Consider the following 13,843-nt stretch of genomic DNA (forward strand, 5'->3'; position numbering starts at 1 on the left):
CTCCCCTCCGAGCGCGGTGCCTCACTGCAGCGGGCACACGGCGCTTTTTCGCCCCTTCCCCCCCCCCCCGCCGCTTGGCTGCATAGTTAAGAATAAATCGGAGCCAGCGACGCCGCTGCCCGCCGCTGCCCGGCTCCCGGCGGCCCCTCTGCCGGGGGGGGTCCAAGGGCAGGGCCGGGCGACGAGGGAGCTTCGGTCACTGCCGCGCTCAGCCCGGCCCGAGGGGACCGAATCCCTGTGCCCTGGTCCTGCCCCGGTCCTATGAAGGCCCTTCGGAGCGGCTCCGGCCGTGGGATGCGTCGGGTTCGACTTTTCGTTGCCGGTCCCGCTTAGCGCGGAACGGAACGGGATTATTTACAGGGAGCTCCCAAACGAAACACAATGGTATAATTTAACCTTTCCGAGCACTCGTAAATTTTTACTGCTGTGAAACACAGCGATGCAAATGAGCGCGCTCATAGTTACTGACTTCATAACAACCCCGTGGCTCCCGAAACAATAACTCCTTATGAAATATAATAAATATGTATTTAAATACAGTACGCCGCAACTGCTATTTTGCTTCTTTTTATTGCTTCGATTGTTGTATAATTTTATGTGAAGGTCTCCGACCAGAAGGGTTTGGGTTGTTTTTCTTTTCTTTTCTTTTCTTTTTTTTTTGTGCCTTTTTTTTTTTTTTTCGTAGGGAACGCGACTCACTGATGGGATGATTAATTACGGTATAAAATAGTCCGCTTAAACGAAAAAGATAAAAAAATAAAAAGGAGAGAGTGGGACGGAGAGAGGGAGAGCAGAGAAAGAAAGGGAAGGGGGGGCCGTAATGCGGAATCCGATCTTTTAATCTCAGTTGGCCGCAATTAAAACAAACTCCGCCGTATAACTCAAATATCCCTTTGCATAAAAACATATGGCCTCGCTATAAAAATGATGGCTGGAAAACACTGACCCATTAATAGCCCGCGGACTGATTTATACTTTATTGTTCTGCTCCCCCGCCACGTGACCGGGGCAGCCAATGGGCGCCCGGGCTGCCCCCAACTTATTACTGACTCTACTTCTCCGCCAGCACCAAGTTGTTACGTGAAAGCCGCAGCCCCGAATTGCGGCGGGTCGGGCGCCCGCGCCGCGCCGCGCCATGTCGGCCCCCGGGACCCTCAGCAACTACTACGTGGATTCCTTCCTGGTGCCGGAGGGGGACGAGCTGGCGGCCCCCCGCTACGCCCCCGCGCCGCTGGGGCCGCCGCCGCGCCCGGCGCTGGCCGAGCACCCCGAGCTGACCCCCTGCAGCTTCCAGCCCAAGGCGCCCGTCTTCGGCCCCCCCTGGAGCCCCGCGCACCCCGCCGGCGCCAGCGGCGTCCCCGCCGTGTACCACCCCTACGCGCACCACCAGGCGCCCGTGGCACCGCCCGACGGCAGGTACATGCGTTCGTGGCTCGAGCCTGTGCCGGGCTCCTTGTCCTTCCCCGGGTTACCTACCAGCAGGCATTACGGCATTAAACCTGAACCGCTGGCGGCCAGAAGGGGTGACTGTACCACGTTTGACACTCACACTTTGTCTCTGTCTGATTATGCTTGTGGTTCTCCTCCAGTTGATAGGGATAAGCAAAGCCACGAAGGCGCATTCTCTGAAAACAATGGAGAAAGTGAGGCAAACGGAGAGAAACCACACATTGATCCAAGTAAGTGGGGCTGCGGGGCGGCGCGTTTGGGGTCGGGGAGGAGGCGCGGTGCGGGGCTCCGTGCTGCCCGGGCACCGGGGGCTGAGATTCGCGCTGCCCCTCGCGGGCTCTGCCGGGATCCGGGACGGCTGCGGCTCTGCGGGCCGAGGGGAGAACAAAAACCCTCGGTGCGGCTGCGACTTAAAATAAAATAAAATAACTGGAAAAAAAAAATCCCACCTCTCCCGCCCTCCCCGCCCCCCCCCCCCCCCCCTCGTCCACCCCAGCCAACTTCGCAGAACACGCTCGCATCCTCCCGCAGCACTCACGGAGCGGGTGCCCGAGAAGCATTGGATGTGAATGTGAGCTGCGGGGCTGGAGGGGGGGGGGGCAGGCAGCTCAGGGCCGGCATCCGGAACCTCACCGTTGCGCGGTGCCCTCCTCCCCCTCCGCCCCCCGGCGGAAATGCCCGCGCTGGGCGCTGCGGGGCCGCGGAACGGTGCTGCTCCTGCTAATAAGCCATGCAAATAAGGGCCCTGAACTGCCGGGACTGTAATGTCGGCGGCCGCATACAGGCTGACTGGCTCGTCAGCTCCCCGGGTCCTGCCAGCGATGACACGGGAGAAGGGCGAATTGTAACAGAACAGACTCAGACGAGCTGCCGCTCCGGCCGGGCTGGCACTCGGAGGGGCTGCGGAGAGGGCAGGAAGGAAGGAGGCAGCCAGCAGAGAGCAGGCGGACGGGTGTTTTCAAACTGCATCCTACAAACAATAAAAAAAAAAAAAAAAAAAGCGAAGGGAGGCGGGGGCGGCGTGGCTCTGCCGCTCAGGGGTCTCCGTGACCCCTCCCGTGCGTGGGGATGTGGGTGCTCCGTGCCCACCGCGGAGACGAGGGGCACCCCGACACCAAGACCCCTCCACACACCCACCAGATACCCCCCTGAGCCTCAATTTCTCTCGCTCCCCTCGCAGATAACCCCGCTGCTAACTGGCTCCACGCGAGGTCCACCCGGAAAAAGCGCTGCCCTTACACCAAGCACCAGACGCTGGAACTGGAGAAGGAGTTTCTGTTCAATATGTATCTCACCAGGGACCGCAGGTACGAGGTGGCCAGGCTCCTCAACCTCACCGAGAGACAAGTGAAAATCTGGTTTCAGAACAGGAGGATGAAAATGAAGAAAATCAACAAAGACCGAGCGAAGGACGAATGATGGAGATACGTGGGTTAAATGGAGAAAAAAAAAAAAAGAAAAAAAAGAAAAAAAAAGAGCATAAAGTAAAACAAAAACAAAAAAAAGCAAACAAACAAAAAAATAAAAACAACACCAACAAAACCCTCCCCTCGAGCCCTGCCATGCAATGCGTCTGGGTCCAGGCCTCATTTGTTTTCCCAAGGCAAATTCTGATTACGATTGTACCTTGCTTGTCACAGTAGCATGGAGAGGCCAGTTGCCAGGAGAGGTACAGTAAGACTTTTCATTTTCTAATAGGAAAGAAAAAGGGGGCATTAGCACGAAACGGCTGTTGAGCTAGCTTGTATAAATCTACCTGTTTCTTCACTTAAGAAAAAAAAAAAAAAAAGGAAAAAAAAATAGAACGACGAGCAAAAACTACCTTTTCATAATGCACAACTATTTACGGACTGTATAGTTTAGTCGACGTAGTTAATTTTATTCGCTCTTTGCGCGGCGGAGAGATCTCTGCTCTAATACTTGAACACTGTGTTTTATTGTGGTAATTATGTTTGTGACTCAATTTATGTGCTTGGGTGCTGTACCGGATGTAATTGTGTAAGCTAGGATTCAATTTGAACTCAGGTTGTTTATTATAAAAATGGCATAGAGTATAGCTCTGTAGCGTATTAAGTCTTTTCTGTATAATTAGACAGTTAACCTTTGATTGTAAAATATATATATTATATATATATCCCAATTTAAACTCACACAGAAAAGTAGAAAAAAAAAAGTTTGTCCGGGATGTCTGGGAATGGCGGTTCTCAAAATACATGGAAACGAGTCGTTTTAGTATGCACAGTTGATATATATATCGTACTGTCTGTGTCAGTTGTATATATGATCTATATATGAAAAAGTAACTAAGCAGACTAGCTTAATATTGTTTTTGCACCAGTGAGCAGTTAGCAGATTTCGGAGCTATACGTATATGTGAAAGGGTAACTACCTATGGTTTACGTTTTAATTTTAATCGAATGATTTGATGGTTGTTGTAATGAAGGTTAATTTTATTGATAATAAATTATACGCTATAAAAACCTACATTTGGTTATTGTAAATTTGTATCGCTTATTAAAAAAAAAAAATCATAGTAATAATAAATCCGGGAAGTGATGTTGATGCAGAACGTACACTGTCTATTTTGAAATAGTTACCTCATGGCCTACTGACCAAATCGTTGTGTTGAAATGATATTTAACTTTTTGCCAAATAAAATATATTGATTCTTTTCTATTCCGTGATGTTTTAAGGTTCTTAAGCAGGAGTTCCACCCGAAGTCCCCAGCGGACGTGGCGGGGCTGAAAGCCGAGCTGAGGCTTCTTGTGTGCTTTTCTGCAAACGCAGAGCCCAGCACGGGGAAATCTGGGCTGTTTTTGGCTCTAAATGGGTCCGGAATGCCTTTGGTTCCCCGAGGGGGTGAGGCCCAGCTCCCCCCTCCCGGACACCGTTTCGGAAGCCGGCGCTTAGCGATGGAGAACGGCAGCTCCTGCAAAGAGGAGCGGGGGCTCACGCTCACGTTAAGGCGATTTTATTCCATTCCTCCGGCGGGGCGGGGGTTGGTGCGGACCGACCCGAAACGTGCAGCTCTCCTCGGAGCGGGCCGTCACGTAAATCGGTGCAGATGGCGACATTTACACCGGGCCGCTTCATTGCTCCTCGATAACGCGCCCGAAGCCCGGCGTGCTGCAGCGAGCTGGGGAAGGAACCCGCGCTCCGAGCCCATTCTAAATCCCCTTCTGGATATAATCGCCCATGCAAAAAATATGGTATTGAGAAAGTCCCCCATTTCTTTCTCCCTTCGCCTTCGCGTAGGGGATTTTTTTTTTTTTTTTTTTTTCCTTTTTAAATGTCCCGTGGCAAATAAAAACAACCCGCTGCATTTTACTAGCGCCGCAGATTATGTATGTATATAGAGAGACAGAGAGAGATAAAATTTTACTGACAATTATGGTAGAATTTATGGTGTCAATTTTACTCGCTGGTTCAGCCGAGGGAAAGAGCAGGGCTGGAGCAGGGGAGGCAAAATCCGATTATTTCTGTACAGCAACAACAGAAGGGACAGGAGAGGTTCTTCGGAGCGGGAGATTTCTGCGCCCCCCCCCCTCGCGCCCACCCCTCCCCCGCCGCCCCGAGCCAAACCGGGCTCTGCAACAAAAGAAATCGCGGAGTCTGCGAGCGCTGCGCTGCAGAGCCGCGTTGGGGCGGACGTATTTCCGCGGGGGCGGCTCTGCGCGCCTCGACACCCCGACAGGGTGGGAACGGAGCCCGCTCCGCTGCCGCGTATCTATCGCACAGATATGTACCGAGAGCCAAATAAGACGGAGCGCACTCGCGGTCTTTGGCAGAAGTTGTTGTTAGGAAAATTCAGAGCCGTGCAGCGCAATAAAAGAAAATGACTGCTGTAACCGTTTATGGGGTGTAAAACGCTGCAGGGCGAAAGGCAGAATGTAGGGAGCCGGCACGGAGCGTACAGATGTGCAGAACTGCGGGGGGAAAATGCTGTCGGCTTCACCTTGAAAAAAAAAAAAATAATAATAAAAGAAATCCGGGGTAAGATTTGATGAGTTCTAATTAGTGAAAGGAGCTCGTTCTGGCGTGCACACACAAAAAAAGCCCCTAATTGAGCCCCGAGCCGGTGTTTGGGATGCTGGGACGCCCTCTGTTGTTGCAGACAGAGGCAACTTCAAAGAATCAGCATTAAGAGTGTGTAATAAATGACGGGTCTGCAAACTGTCTGGAATTCGGCCCTTAATGAGTTTACAACTGTCCAGCCACAATTAAGATTTTCTACAAAAGCCTTTTCATTTGTTTTGTCTGGCTGTTTTAGATAAAGCGAGGGAGCGGAAATAACAGCCTTTATGAGCCTCCCCCCCGGCCGGGCCGGGCCAGGCGCGGACGCGGACGCGGAGCCGCGGGGCGCGGCCGGAGCGGGGCCGCCTGCGCGGTGCCGTTCCGCGGGGCGCGGCGGGCGGGCGGAGCGCCGGCTCGCCGGCAGGTGGCGCTGTGAGCCCGCGAAAGAGCCGCCGCCCGCCATCAAGCGCTCGGCCGCCTCCCGCCAGCGCCTAAAATGTCGACGGTGTGGGTGCAGAACGCGGGCCGGAGCCACGGGCTGCGCGTCAACAAAGGCCGAGTTCATTTTTTTTTTCCCCACTATTTTTTGGTCTCTCTCTGTATCTCTCTCTCTCTTTTAATTTTTTTTTTTTTTTAATCCATTTGTTTTTCTTCTTCTTCTTCTTCTTTATTTTTATTTTTTCCATTTTTTCTCCTTATTCCCGGCTCACTGAGCCATCAGGACGCAGTGCGGGTAGCATCAATGCGTGGCCGCAGCAAACGCTCGCTCCTCACCGCGTCCCGCGTTATTATTCTCAAAGCACCCACCGCGCTCCCTATCAGCTGACAGAGCCGCGGCACAGAGCTGCGAGCCCGTCCTCTCCATCCCCAATCCCTCGCCCCGCTCTGAGCTTCCCGTTTTCCCGGTGAGGAATGACATATTCGGAAAATGCGGGGACGGCAGCGCTGGGGCAGAGCAGGGGGAATCGGGGTGCTCCCGGCTCCGGCCGGCCCTGCCCGGGACAGGCGGTGGGCACGGGCCGCCCTCGGAGTGCGTGGCAAAGACGGGAGAAGCAGCGCTGCGGAGCTTTAATTGGAAAATTATTTACTGGAGAAGGGAAATTTCCAACATCTGTCTCTGGTACAAATAAAACTCTCTGCCTGCGTCCTCGGCGATCCCCGCTCCGTGCGACCCGCTGTACTTCCATCGTACAGATGCTAACAGTCGGGTACTCCGCAAACTTGACGCGTCTCAAAGTCACTCCTAACTTCTTCTGGCCCGCTACTCTGATTTCCTCCTCTCGTTTTCGTATTTTTCTCCGTTTTGCTTTCGTTGGCTTTCGGTCTTGGGAACGAGAAGTAGTGGGGAATGGTAGCGCGTGTTCACATGTTGCCAAAAGAAAGGGGGGAAAAGTAATTGGAGAGAAAACAGAAGTGGGAGGGAAGGAAGCACAAAATGTGCTTTGCAAGAAGATCGTTGTATTTTTCCTCAGACAAGAGGAAAGAAAAAAAAAGCTGAACAGCGCTGCGTAACAGAACCGCTTTCTCTGCGTTTTATTTACATTTCCTTAAATCAAAGACAATATCTTAACATCGAAATTCAGCATCGGAAAGGAATGCGCGCTCTGTGCTATTTTTTCCCCACCCCGTTGCAAAGATTTAATTCTTTCTAGGGATAGAGAGCAGCAGCCACTCCCCGCTTTCTAATAAGAGCCTTCTTATCAAATGTTTGTCTACAAAGGCGTTGTTAAACTTGTTATGATTAATTCTTTTTTTTTTTTTCTTTTTTTCCGAGGGCAGTAAAACTGCACCGAAATTAAGAAGTGTTTATGCGTCGTCATGAGAAGTAATAACGTTGCACAGCGCGCTCCATCATAATCGGGGATAAATTACGGCGGGATTCCAGGACAACAAAAATCCTCTCTAGTGCGAAGTACATCACGATCCCTCTCGGCACATGAGCCATAACCGGGCAGTGCTCCCAGGTCGCGCGTAACTTCTGAGCACCGTTTAATCGCTACCTTTGACTTCCCGGAAAAGCTCGGGACGCACAGCGAGGCACCCCCGGCTCTCCCACGTAAAAAATACATGCAGTGAATGCCGCCTGGAGGATTATTTTTAAAGCGTGTGAGAAGATTGCGGTGACGGAAACCTCGCAATCTCAGCTCGCTCGCTATTTCCTCGACTGTAATATATATATATACACATATACATTTGAATGCGTTTTGCAGGCTGCTGTGTCCGGGGTTGTTTGCGTGCGACAAAATGAGACATTTCGGGGCTATTTCCGAGCAGCGCCGTGCCGCCGTTGGGCGAACACGCGGGGGGTGGGCGCGCACATAAGCGGTGGGGGCCAATTCGGAGCTGCTTCGACGATTTGTTTGGTGGGAGGCATTTTGACGTTGTTATTATTATTATTTGTGGGTTGGCAGATAAAAAGCTGCGAGCAAAATAAAAGAAAAGGCGGCGGTCACAACGCACCGCCGCAAAACTAACGGCATCGCAGCGCTTGTTTTGCAGACACGCGGAACCCGAAATACACGCGCCCAGCCCCGCCGTTCGCTTCGACGTTATCAATATCAGAGTCTAGACATCGGCTATGTTTGCCGTTTCTTTCTCCTCGCGTCTTGGTATGTTGTCACCAGAGGAGCAATTTATTGGTCTAATGTCATCTACTTCAGCTTCTTTGATCTTCTGAGTCGTCGTCTTGTTTGCTTCGCGTTCGTTTAACTTCTTGGGCCTTTCTTCCCTTCCGGCAGCCTCTTCTGCCGGAATGTTCCCACATCGACCGCAGCGATATTGCCAAAATCGGAATAAACGCGAGCAGAGCCCTTTTCTCCAGATTCTCCCCCGCGCCTCCGAGTATCAGCCGCGTTTTCACGTGCTTGGCGCTTGGCACATCTCTAGGAGCAGCCGCCACATTTGCATGCTCTGAGGCTGCAATATCTCGGGGACTTCGCTCTAAGAATTTACTCGCTTCTGTCAGAAACCTGTATTCATGGGGCTGCAATAACCGCGCATAAAGGCTCCCCAAGGGCGAGCGTGGAGGTGTGCGGGGGGGAGAGGGTGTTCCACGGTTACAAAACGGAAAGTTTAGGGTCCGTGCGAAATATCGCCAAGAACAATTTTAAGTGGTGAGAAAGTCTTTGTACACGGGGCACCAAACTATAATTGAAAGGAGAATTTCCGGGGCAATTCCATTGTGCTCCTTCCAGTTTATGATGTGCAATACAGGCAGGCAGTAAAAGCTGTCTTTACCAGGACTCCCTGTCTGAGGGAAGGAAACTCATTTTACGATCCGTTTAAAGGAAGGGCACGGTGCAGCATCCTCAATGCAGAGCCATTCGCATTGTTGGGGAGCCGGGGTTTAGAAAACCGGCAGCGTTCCCCACGAGCTGAGAAGAACGGGGCCGTAAGGTATGTACGACGGAAAGGTAAAAGGGGTGCTGGGGAAAAAAAATAAATAAATAATAGTAATAAATAAGGCTCAGGGCTGAAGGCATTTGCAGGCGGCTCCTTGAATGCAGCGTATTGTTTTCTTTTTGCTTTTTAAGGCGCTCAGAAAGTTGAACGTTCCCTCAACCGCACGTTGTACGCTGCCTTTATTCGGGGGGCGGTGGTGTTTTCCTTTCTGCCCGGAGAGGAGGGCCGGGCCGACTCGCGGAGGGCTCCGCGCACCCCTATGCTAGGTTCGGGCTCCGGGAACCGCAGCGGCGGGACGGGGTCGGTTGTGCCCCGTAGCCGAGTGCGCCCCGAACCCCCTCCCCGCATACCAGCGACCCTCTGCGTGTTTACAGCACGGACAATAACAACAATAACGAGCGCTTTCACTTCTTTCAAGTTGTTTTGTTTTCAACGTTCTCTCCCTGGCCCCCCTCCCCGCCCCCCCCGCCCCGTCTAACGAGGACCACATGGTGCCCGCCCCCCCCGCCTCCCCCCCCTCCTCCGCCGCCGCCGCCGCCGCCGAGCGGTTCCTCGGAGCGGGACCCGGGTTCCCCCCTCTCTCGGCGGAGGCGGCGGTGCCGTCGGGGGGCGGAGGGGCGGCGGCTCGACGGCGCGGGGCGGCGGCGGCAGCGACGGCGGCGGCCCCGTCCATGGCCGGGCACCGGCGGGCCGCGGCCGGCACCACCTGTGAGGCGGGCGGGGATTGGCGGGCGGCGTCATATGACCGGTCACGTGCTGGAGGCAGCTCAGTCCAAAAGAAAATGGGGTTTGGTGTAAATCTGGGGGTGTAATGTTATCATATATCACGCTACCTCGTAAAACCGACACTGAAGCCTGCCGGACAACAAATCACAGGTCAAAATTATGAGCTCTTCGTATTATGTGAATGCGCTTTTTAGCAAATATACGGCGGGGGCTTCTCTTTTCCAAAATGCTGAGCCTACTTCTTGCTCCTTTGCAAGCAACTCCCAGAGAAGCGGCTATGGACCAGGCGCGGGTGCCTTCGCCTCCTCCATGCCCGGCTTGTACAATGTGAACAGTACCATATATCAAAGCCCGTTCTCTTCCGGATACAGCCTGGGCTCTGATGCCTACAACCTGCATTGTTCCTCTTTTGATCAGAACATTCCCGTCCTCTGCAATGACCTAACCAAACCCAGCTGTGAGAAAGCGGAGGAAAGCAACCTGCACAACCAGGCTGAGGCTAATTTCCGGATATACCCCTGGATGAGGTCTTCAGGTAGGGGCGAGCGGGGCTGGAGCTGTGGCAGCCAGGCAAAGCGTGTCGCCAAAATTACTGTCAGCACAGCCTTGATGGTTTTAATTATAGCCGAGGCGCCATTGCGTAGAAAGCCCGTGGCATTGTATGTAAATGAGTATCATAAAACTTTTTATTGCCCAATTAATGGGTTCTAGCCTCGTAAATTTATTTAACTCCATTTGCTATGGAATTTTAGCATTGAGTTTATTCGCGCTTTTTTGCTGCAGAAATGCGGAGAGTTGGCTGCGTTCTCGCAGAGCCCCCTCGGGTGAACGTCCCCACTGCCCTCCGCCGAAGTCGGGCAGAAAAGCTCCGCCCGGGGGGGAAGGGGAGCCCGGGAGCGGGGTCGGTTGTGCCGGGGCTCCGCCGGGCCGCGCCGAGCCGCGTTCCCCCCCCCTGCCCCCTCCGCGGAGATAAGAATCTATAGAAACGGATTGAACAGGAAAGCGGAGGGAGGGGAGGGAGCCGGGGGGGCTGGGGGCGAGAGTGTGTGAAAAGCGAGAGCTCGCTTCTGGGGCTGAACGCGGGGTATTGTTTACGATCCGGGCGGGGTAGGGGAGCGGGGTGTGTGTGTGTGCGTGTGTGTGTGTGTGTGCAGGGAGCCCCAGACATTAAAATAAAATAAATACGGCCCGGCCTTCCAGATTTTTATTTCCCCTTGTGAAACGCAAAAGCCTGGAAGGTTTTAGGAAAATATATCGCCCGGGGGAAAGTTCCTCCTCCCAAAAGCAATTTCCTCCCCCACCTCCTCTCCTGAATGCTTTCTCTCCACTTTTTCTATGTCTCGAGCAACTTAATTTTTTGCTTTGCCCGAGCAGGACAGGTCGTGTCGCTGAAATGTCTTTGTTAGGACAAAGTGTGTGTGTGGGGGGGGGGGGGGGGGGGATGGGGGAGTGGGGCGGGGGGGGGAAGGGGAGAAGGGGATTATTCACTCTCGCTTGGGCCGGTTTTGTTTTGGTGTTTGTTTTTTACGTTGGAAAAAAAAATGAGGATGAAATAAAAAAGATAAAACTTTCCTCTTCTCTTCCTGCCTAACCGCTGGGCGTGTGTGCCTGCCTGCCTGCCTTCAGGTCCCGATAGGAAGCGAGGGCGCCAGACCTACACCCGCTACCAGACCCTGGAGCTGGAGAAGGAATTCCACTTCAATCGCTATCTAACTCGGCGGCGGCGGATAGAGATCGCCCATGCCCTCTGCCTGACGGAGCGGCAGATCAAGATCTGGTTCCAGAACCGGCGGATGAAGTGGAAGAAGGAGCACAAGGAGGAGAGCTCCAGCACTCCGGCTCCCAACGAGTCCACGTCAGCAGCAGCGTCTGTGGAGAAAGTGGAAGAAGATGAAGAAGAAGAGGATTAGGGAGTCCCATTCGAGGAAGCAATCTCTTAGAATAACGTACGCACGTGACAGCTGTAAAAGCTCCCTTTAAAGAGAGAAAGGAAAAAAAAAAAAGAGACACTCACTGTTTTTATTAAAAAAAAAAAAAAAAAGTTAATCAGTTCCCTTTAGTTCTGTCTTGCAAGCGAGCGTTTGCAAACATGAGAACGTCTCTTGGGTTGGACTTCCAGTCCTCTCTTCCCTCTCCCCTCTCCCGTCCTCCCCAAACCTGCCCCGTGGTAGCATATCCTGAGAGCATCCTACAATCATTTGAGTTTTCGTTCACCCGCGCTCGGCTGGGTTTCTCCTGGGGACGTTTCGGTGGGAGGACTGCTGCTCGCACATAAAGTACACCGTGACCTTCCGAAGTAACTACCTGACTCAATAGTCCCAATCACGTCGTAAGGGGAAAAGTGCATTAGGCTCGTATTGAGAAAAACTACCTAATTTTGAATAAGTAGCTCTGCACTTTTCTTTTTTATTATTATTATTATTTTTCCTTTATCTTTTCTTTTAATTATTGTTAGGAAAGTACCATAACTAACAGCTACACTAACATAAAGGTAAAACAGCAAGCGAGGGGGAAAAAAAAGATGTGCCACAAACCACTACAATCCACAGCAATGAGTCGTACTACCTATTTTTCAGACTACCTATGTATCTTGCTCCGCCTACCTATCTTCGAAAGTATGCTGTATTTTAGTAGTCAGAAGAAGATAACGTACTAATGTGAATTGCAAAACGCTTTTAGAAACATAAACGCAGTCGTTCGAAAAGCACGCATCGATAGCTTTGGTATAGAATTTGGTACCGTAAAGGCTGAATATATTTAAATTTAAAATAATATATTTATTCCAAAGCAATTATTAATGAAAACCATATGCTGCAATATATCTCTGTCCGCGAACCTTTACTCTCTGGAGTGAGGGAGCGAACGCACACGCCAATATTGTACAAAGCGGTTTAATATCTACCGTGGGCTTCTACCTTAGGCTGCCTCTGCTCAAGGCCGTTTCCTTATCCTGGGTTGATCTTACTCAATATAGCTGAAAGTGTTCTTGGCAAAGCGAATTTAAATGACCATATAACCGCCTTTCAAATATCTGTTTGTCCTGATGATCCCAACGTGTTAATATGTAATACCGTGAATTTTCCTAAGATAGCAGATATTGTATATTTGAACGATTTTTTTTTTTTCATTTATATTTGTCTTGGAGCTCATTTGTAAGACCATGTCATAAATTGGGAAGTATGTAATTAATTGGGAAACTTTGTCGCATGACGTATCGTTCAGATTTCTGTATAAACCCGTCTCGAAGGTTTGGCTAAAGTTTACTCCAACAATTGTATGTTACAATGTGTTTCGATGTGTTCGTTGTGAACATTTGGATATGCCGTGTAAGTATTGGAAGTGGAAAAAAAAAAATGTCTGTGAACTCTCTTTGGAAGTGATCCCGTGTTCAAGTATCCCCCACGATAAATGTGTTTTATGTCACACGGAAAATAAAGATGCTTGTTGACAATTCATTGTGCTTTTATTTTTATTAGGGAAACAGTTCGAAGGGAAGATAAAAAATAATTCACACGCGCAAATAAAGAAATTCGACCACATTATTATTATTATTATTTTTCCCCCATGATCGAAAGGAATAAAATAATCTGAGGTGACGAATGGGCAGCGATCAGTCAATTTCTCTATCTCGACTTCGTGCTTTTTTTTTTTTCCCCCTCTCTCTCTCTTTTAAAACTAATTTATTTATTTCTCCCAGCGCGGTTGATTAATAAAGCGGAAAGCTTCTTTATGGCAGGGCTTCCTTCCACCGTGCTTCGGGTTCCTCCAGAAAGCCCGAGCCCGGCCCAGGCGGCCGTGACAGAGCCCCATTGGCACGTAGGGAAACTAGATTTAGGAAGGAGCAAAAAGTGAGGGGCGAAACTTCCCGGGGTGAACGCTCGGCTGCGGGCGGGCGGCTTTCCGGGGCCGGGGGGCACGGGAATGGGGCTAAAAAATGGGGAAAAACAGCCCCGTTTTAGGAATGAGATCCATTCTGCTGTGTAGCACGCGACGTCGAGGCGAAAAAGTGTTTTCAATGATGGAAGGAAAAAAAAAAAAAAAGACAGAAATCAAAAATCAGAAAATAAAAATTAAAAATAAAACAACAAAAAAATAATTTTTAGGAACCCAAAAAGCGCCTTTATTCGGGCGGCCGAACGCGGAGCGGAACGGGAGCATCGTCTGAGCTGAAGTTCCCCTTCACCGCCGCGCTCGGTCCCCGCCGATGGACTAATTGCAATTTTTATAAAATTAGTGCGAACTCCAGGTCTGG

General features: G+C 51.2%; 2 protein-coding genes across 2 annotated transcripts; both read left to right on the plus strand.

Annotated features, from left to right (window-relative positions):
- Positions 1–1,065: 1,065 nt before the first annotated feature.
- On the plus strand, positions 1,066–3,254 carry HOXA9 (homeobox A9). The gene is made up of 2 exons (XM_031590151.2): positions 1,066–1,679; positions 2,630–3,254. The coding sequence occupies exons 1-2, from the start codon at positions 1,136–1,138 to the stop codon at positions 2,866–2,868; spliced, it is 783 nt and encodes a 260-aa protein (XP_031446011.1). The 5' UTR covers positions 1,066–1,135; the 3' UTR covers positions 2,869–3,254.
- Positions 3,255–9,607: 6,353 nt separating this feature from the next.
- Positions 9,608–13,042, plus strand: HOXA7 (homeobox A7). The gene is made up of 2 exons (XM_031590150.2): positions 9,608–10,126; positions 11,218–13,042. The coding sequence occupies exons 1-2, from the start codon at positions 9,751–9,753 to the stop codon at positions 11,499–11,501; spliced, it is 660 nt and encodes a 219-aa protein (XP_031446010.1). The 5' UTR covers positions 9,608–9,750; the 3' UTR covers positions 11,502–13,042.
- Positions 13,043–13,843: the final 801 nt, after the last annotated feature.

The sequence above is a fragment of the Phasianus colchicus genome, chromosome 6 (genome assembly GCF_987193195.1).
Source record: "Phasianus colchicus chromosome 6, bPhaCol1.hap1.1, whole genome shotgun sequence".
In the NCBI taxonomy this organism is placed as follows: domain Eukaryota; kingdom Metazoa; phylum Chordata; class Aves; order Galliformes; family Phasianidae; genus Phasianus; species Phasianus colchicus.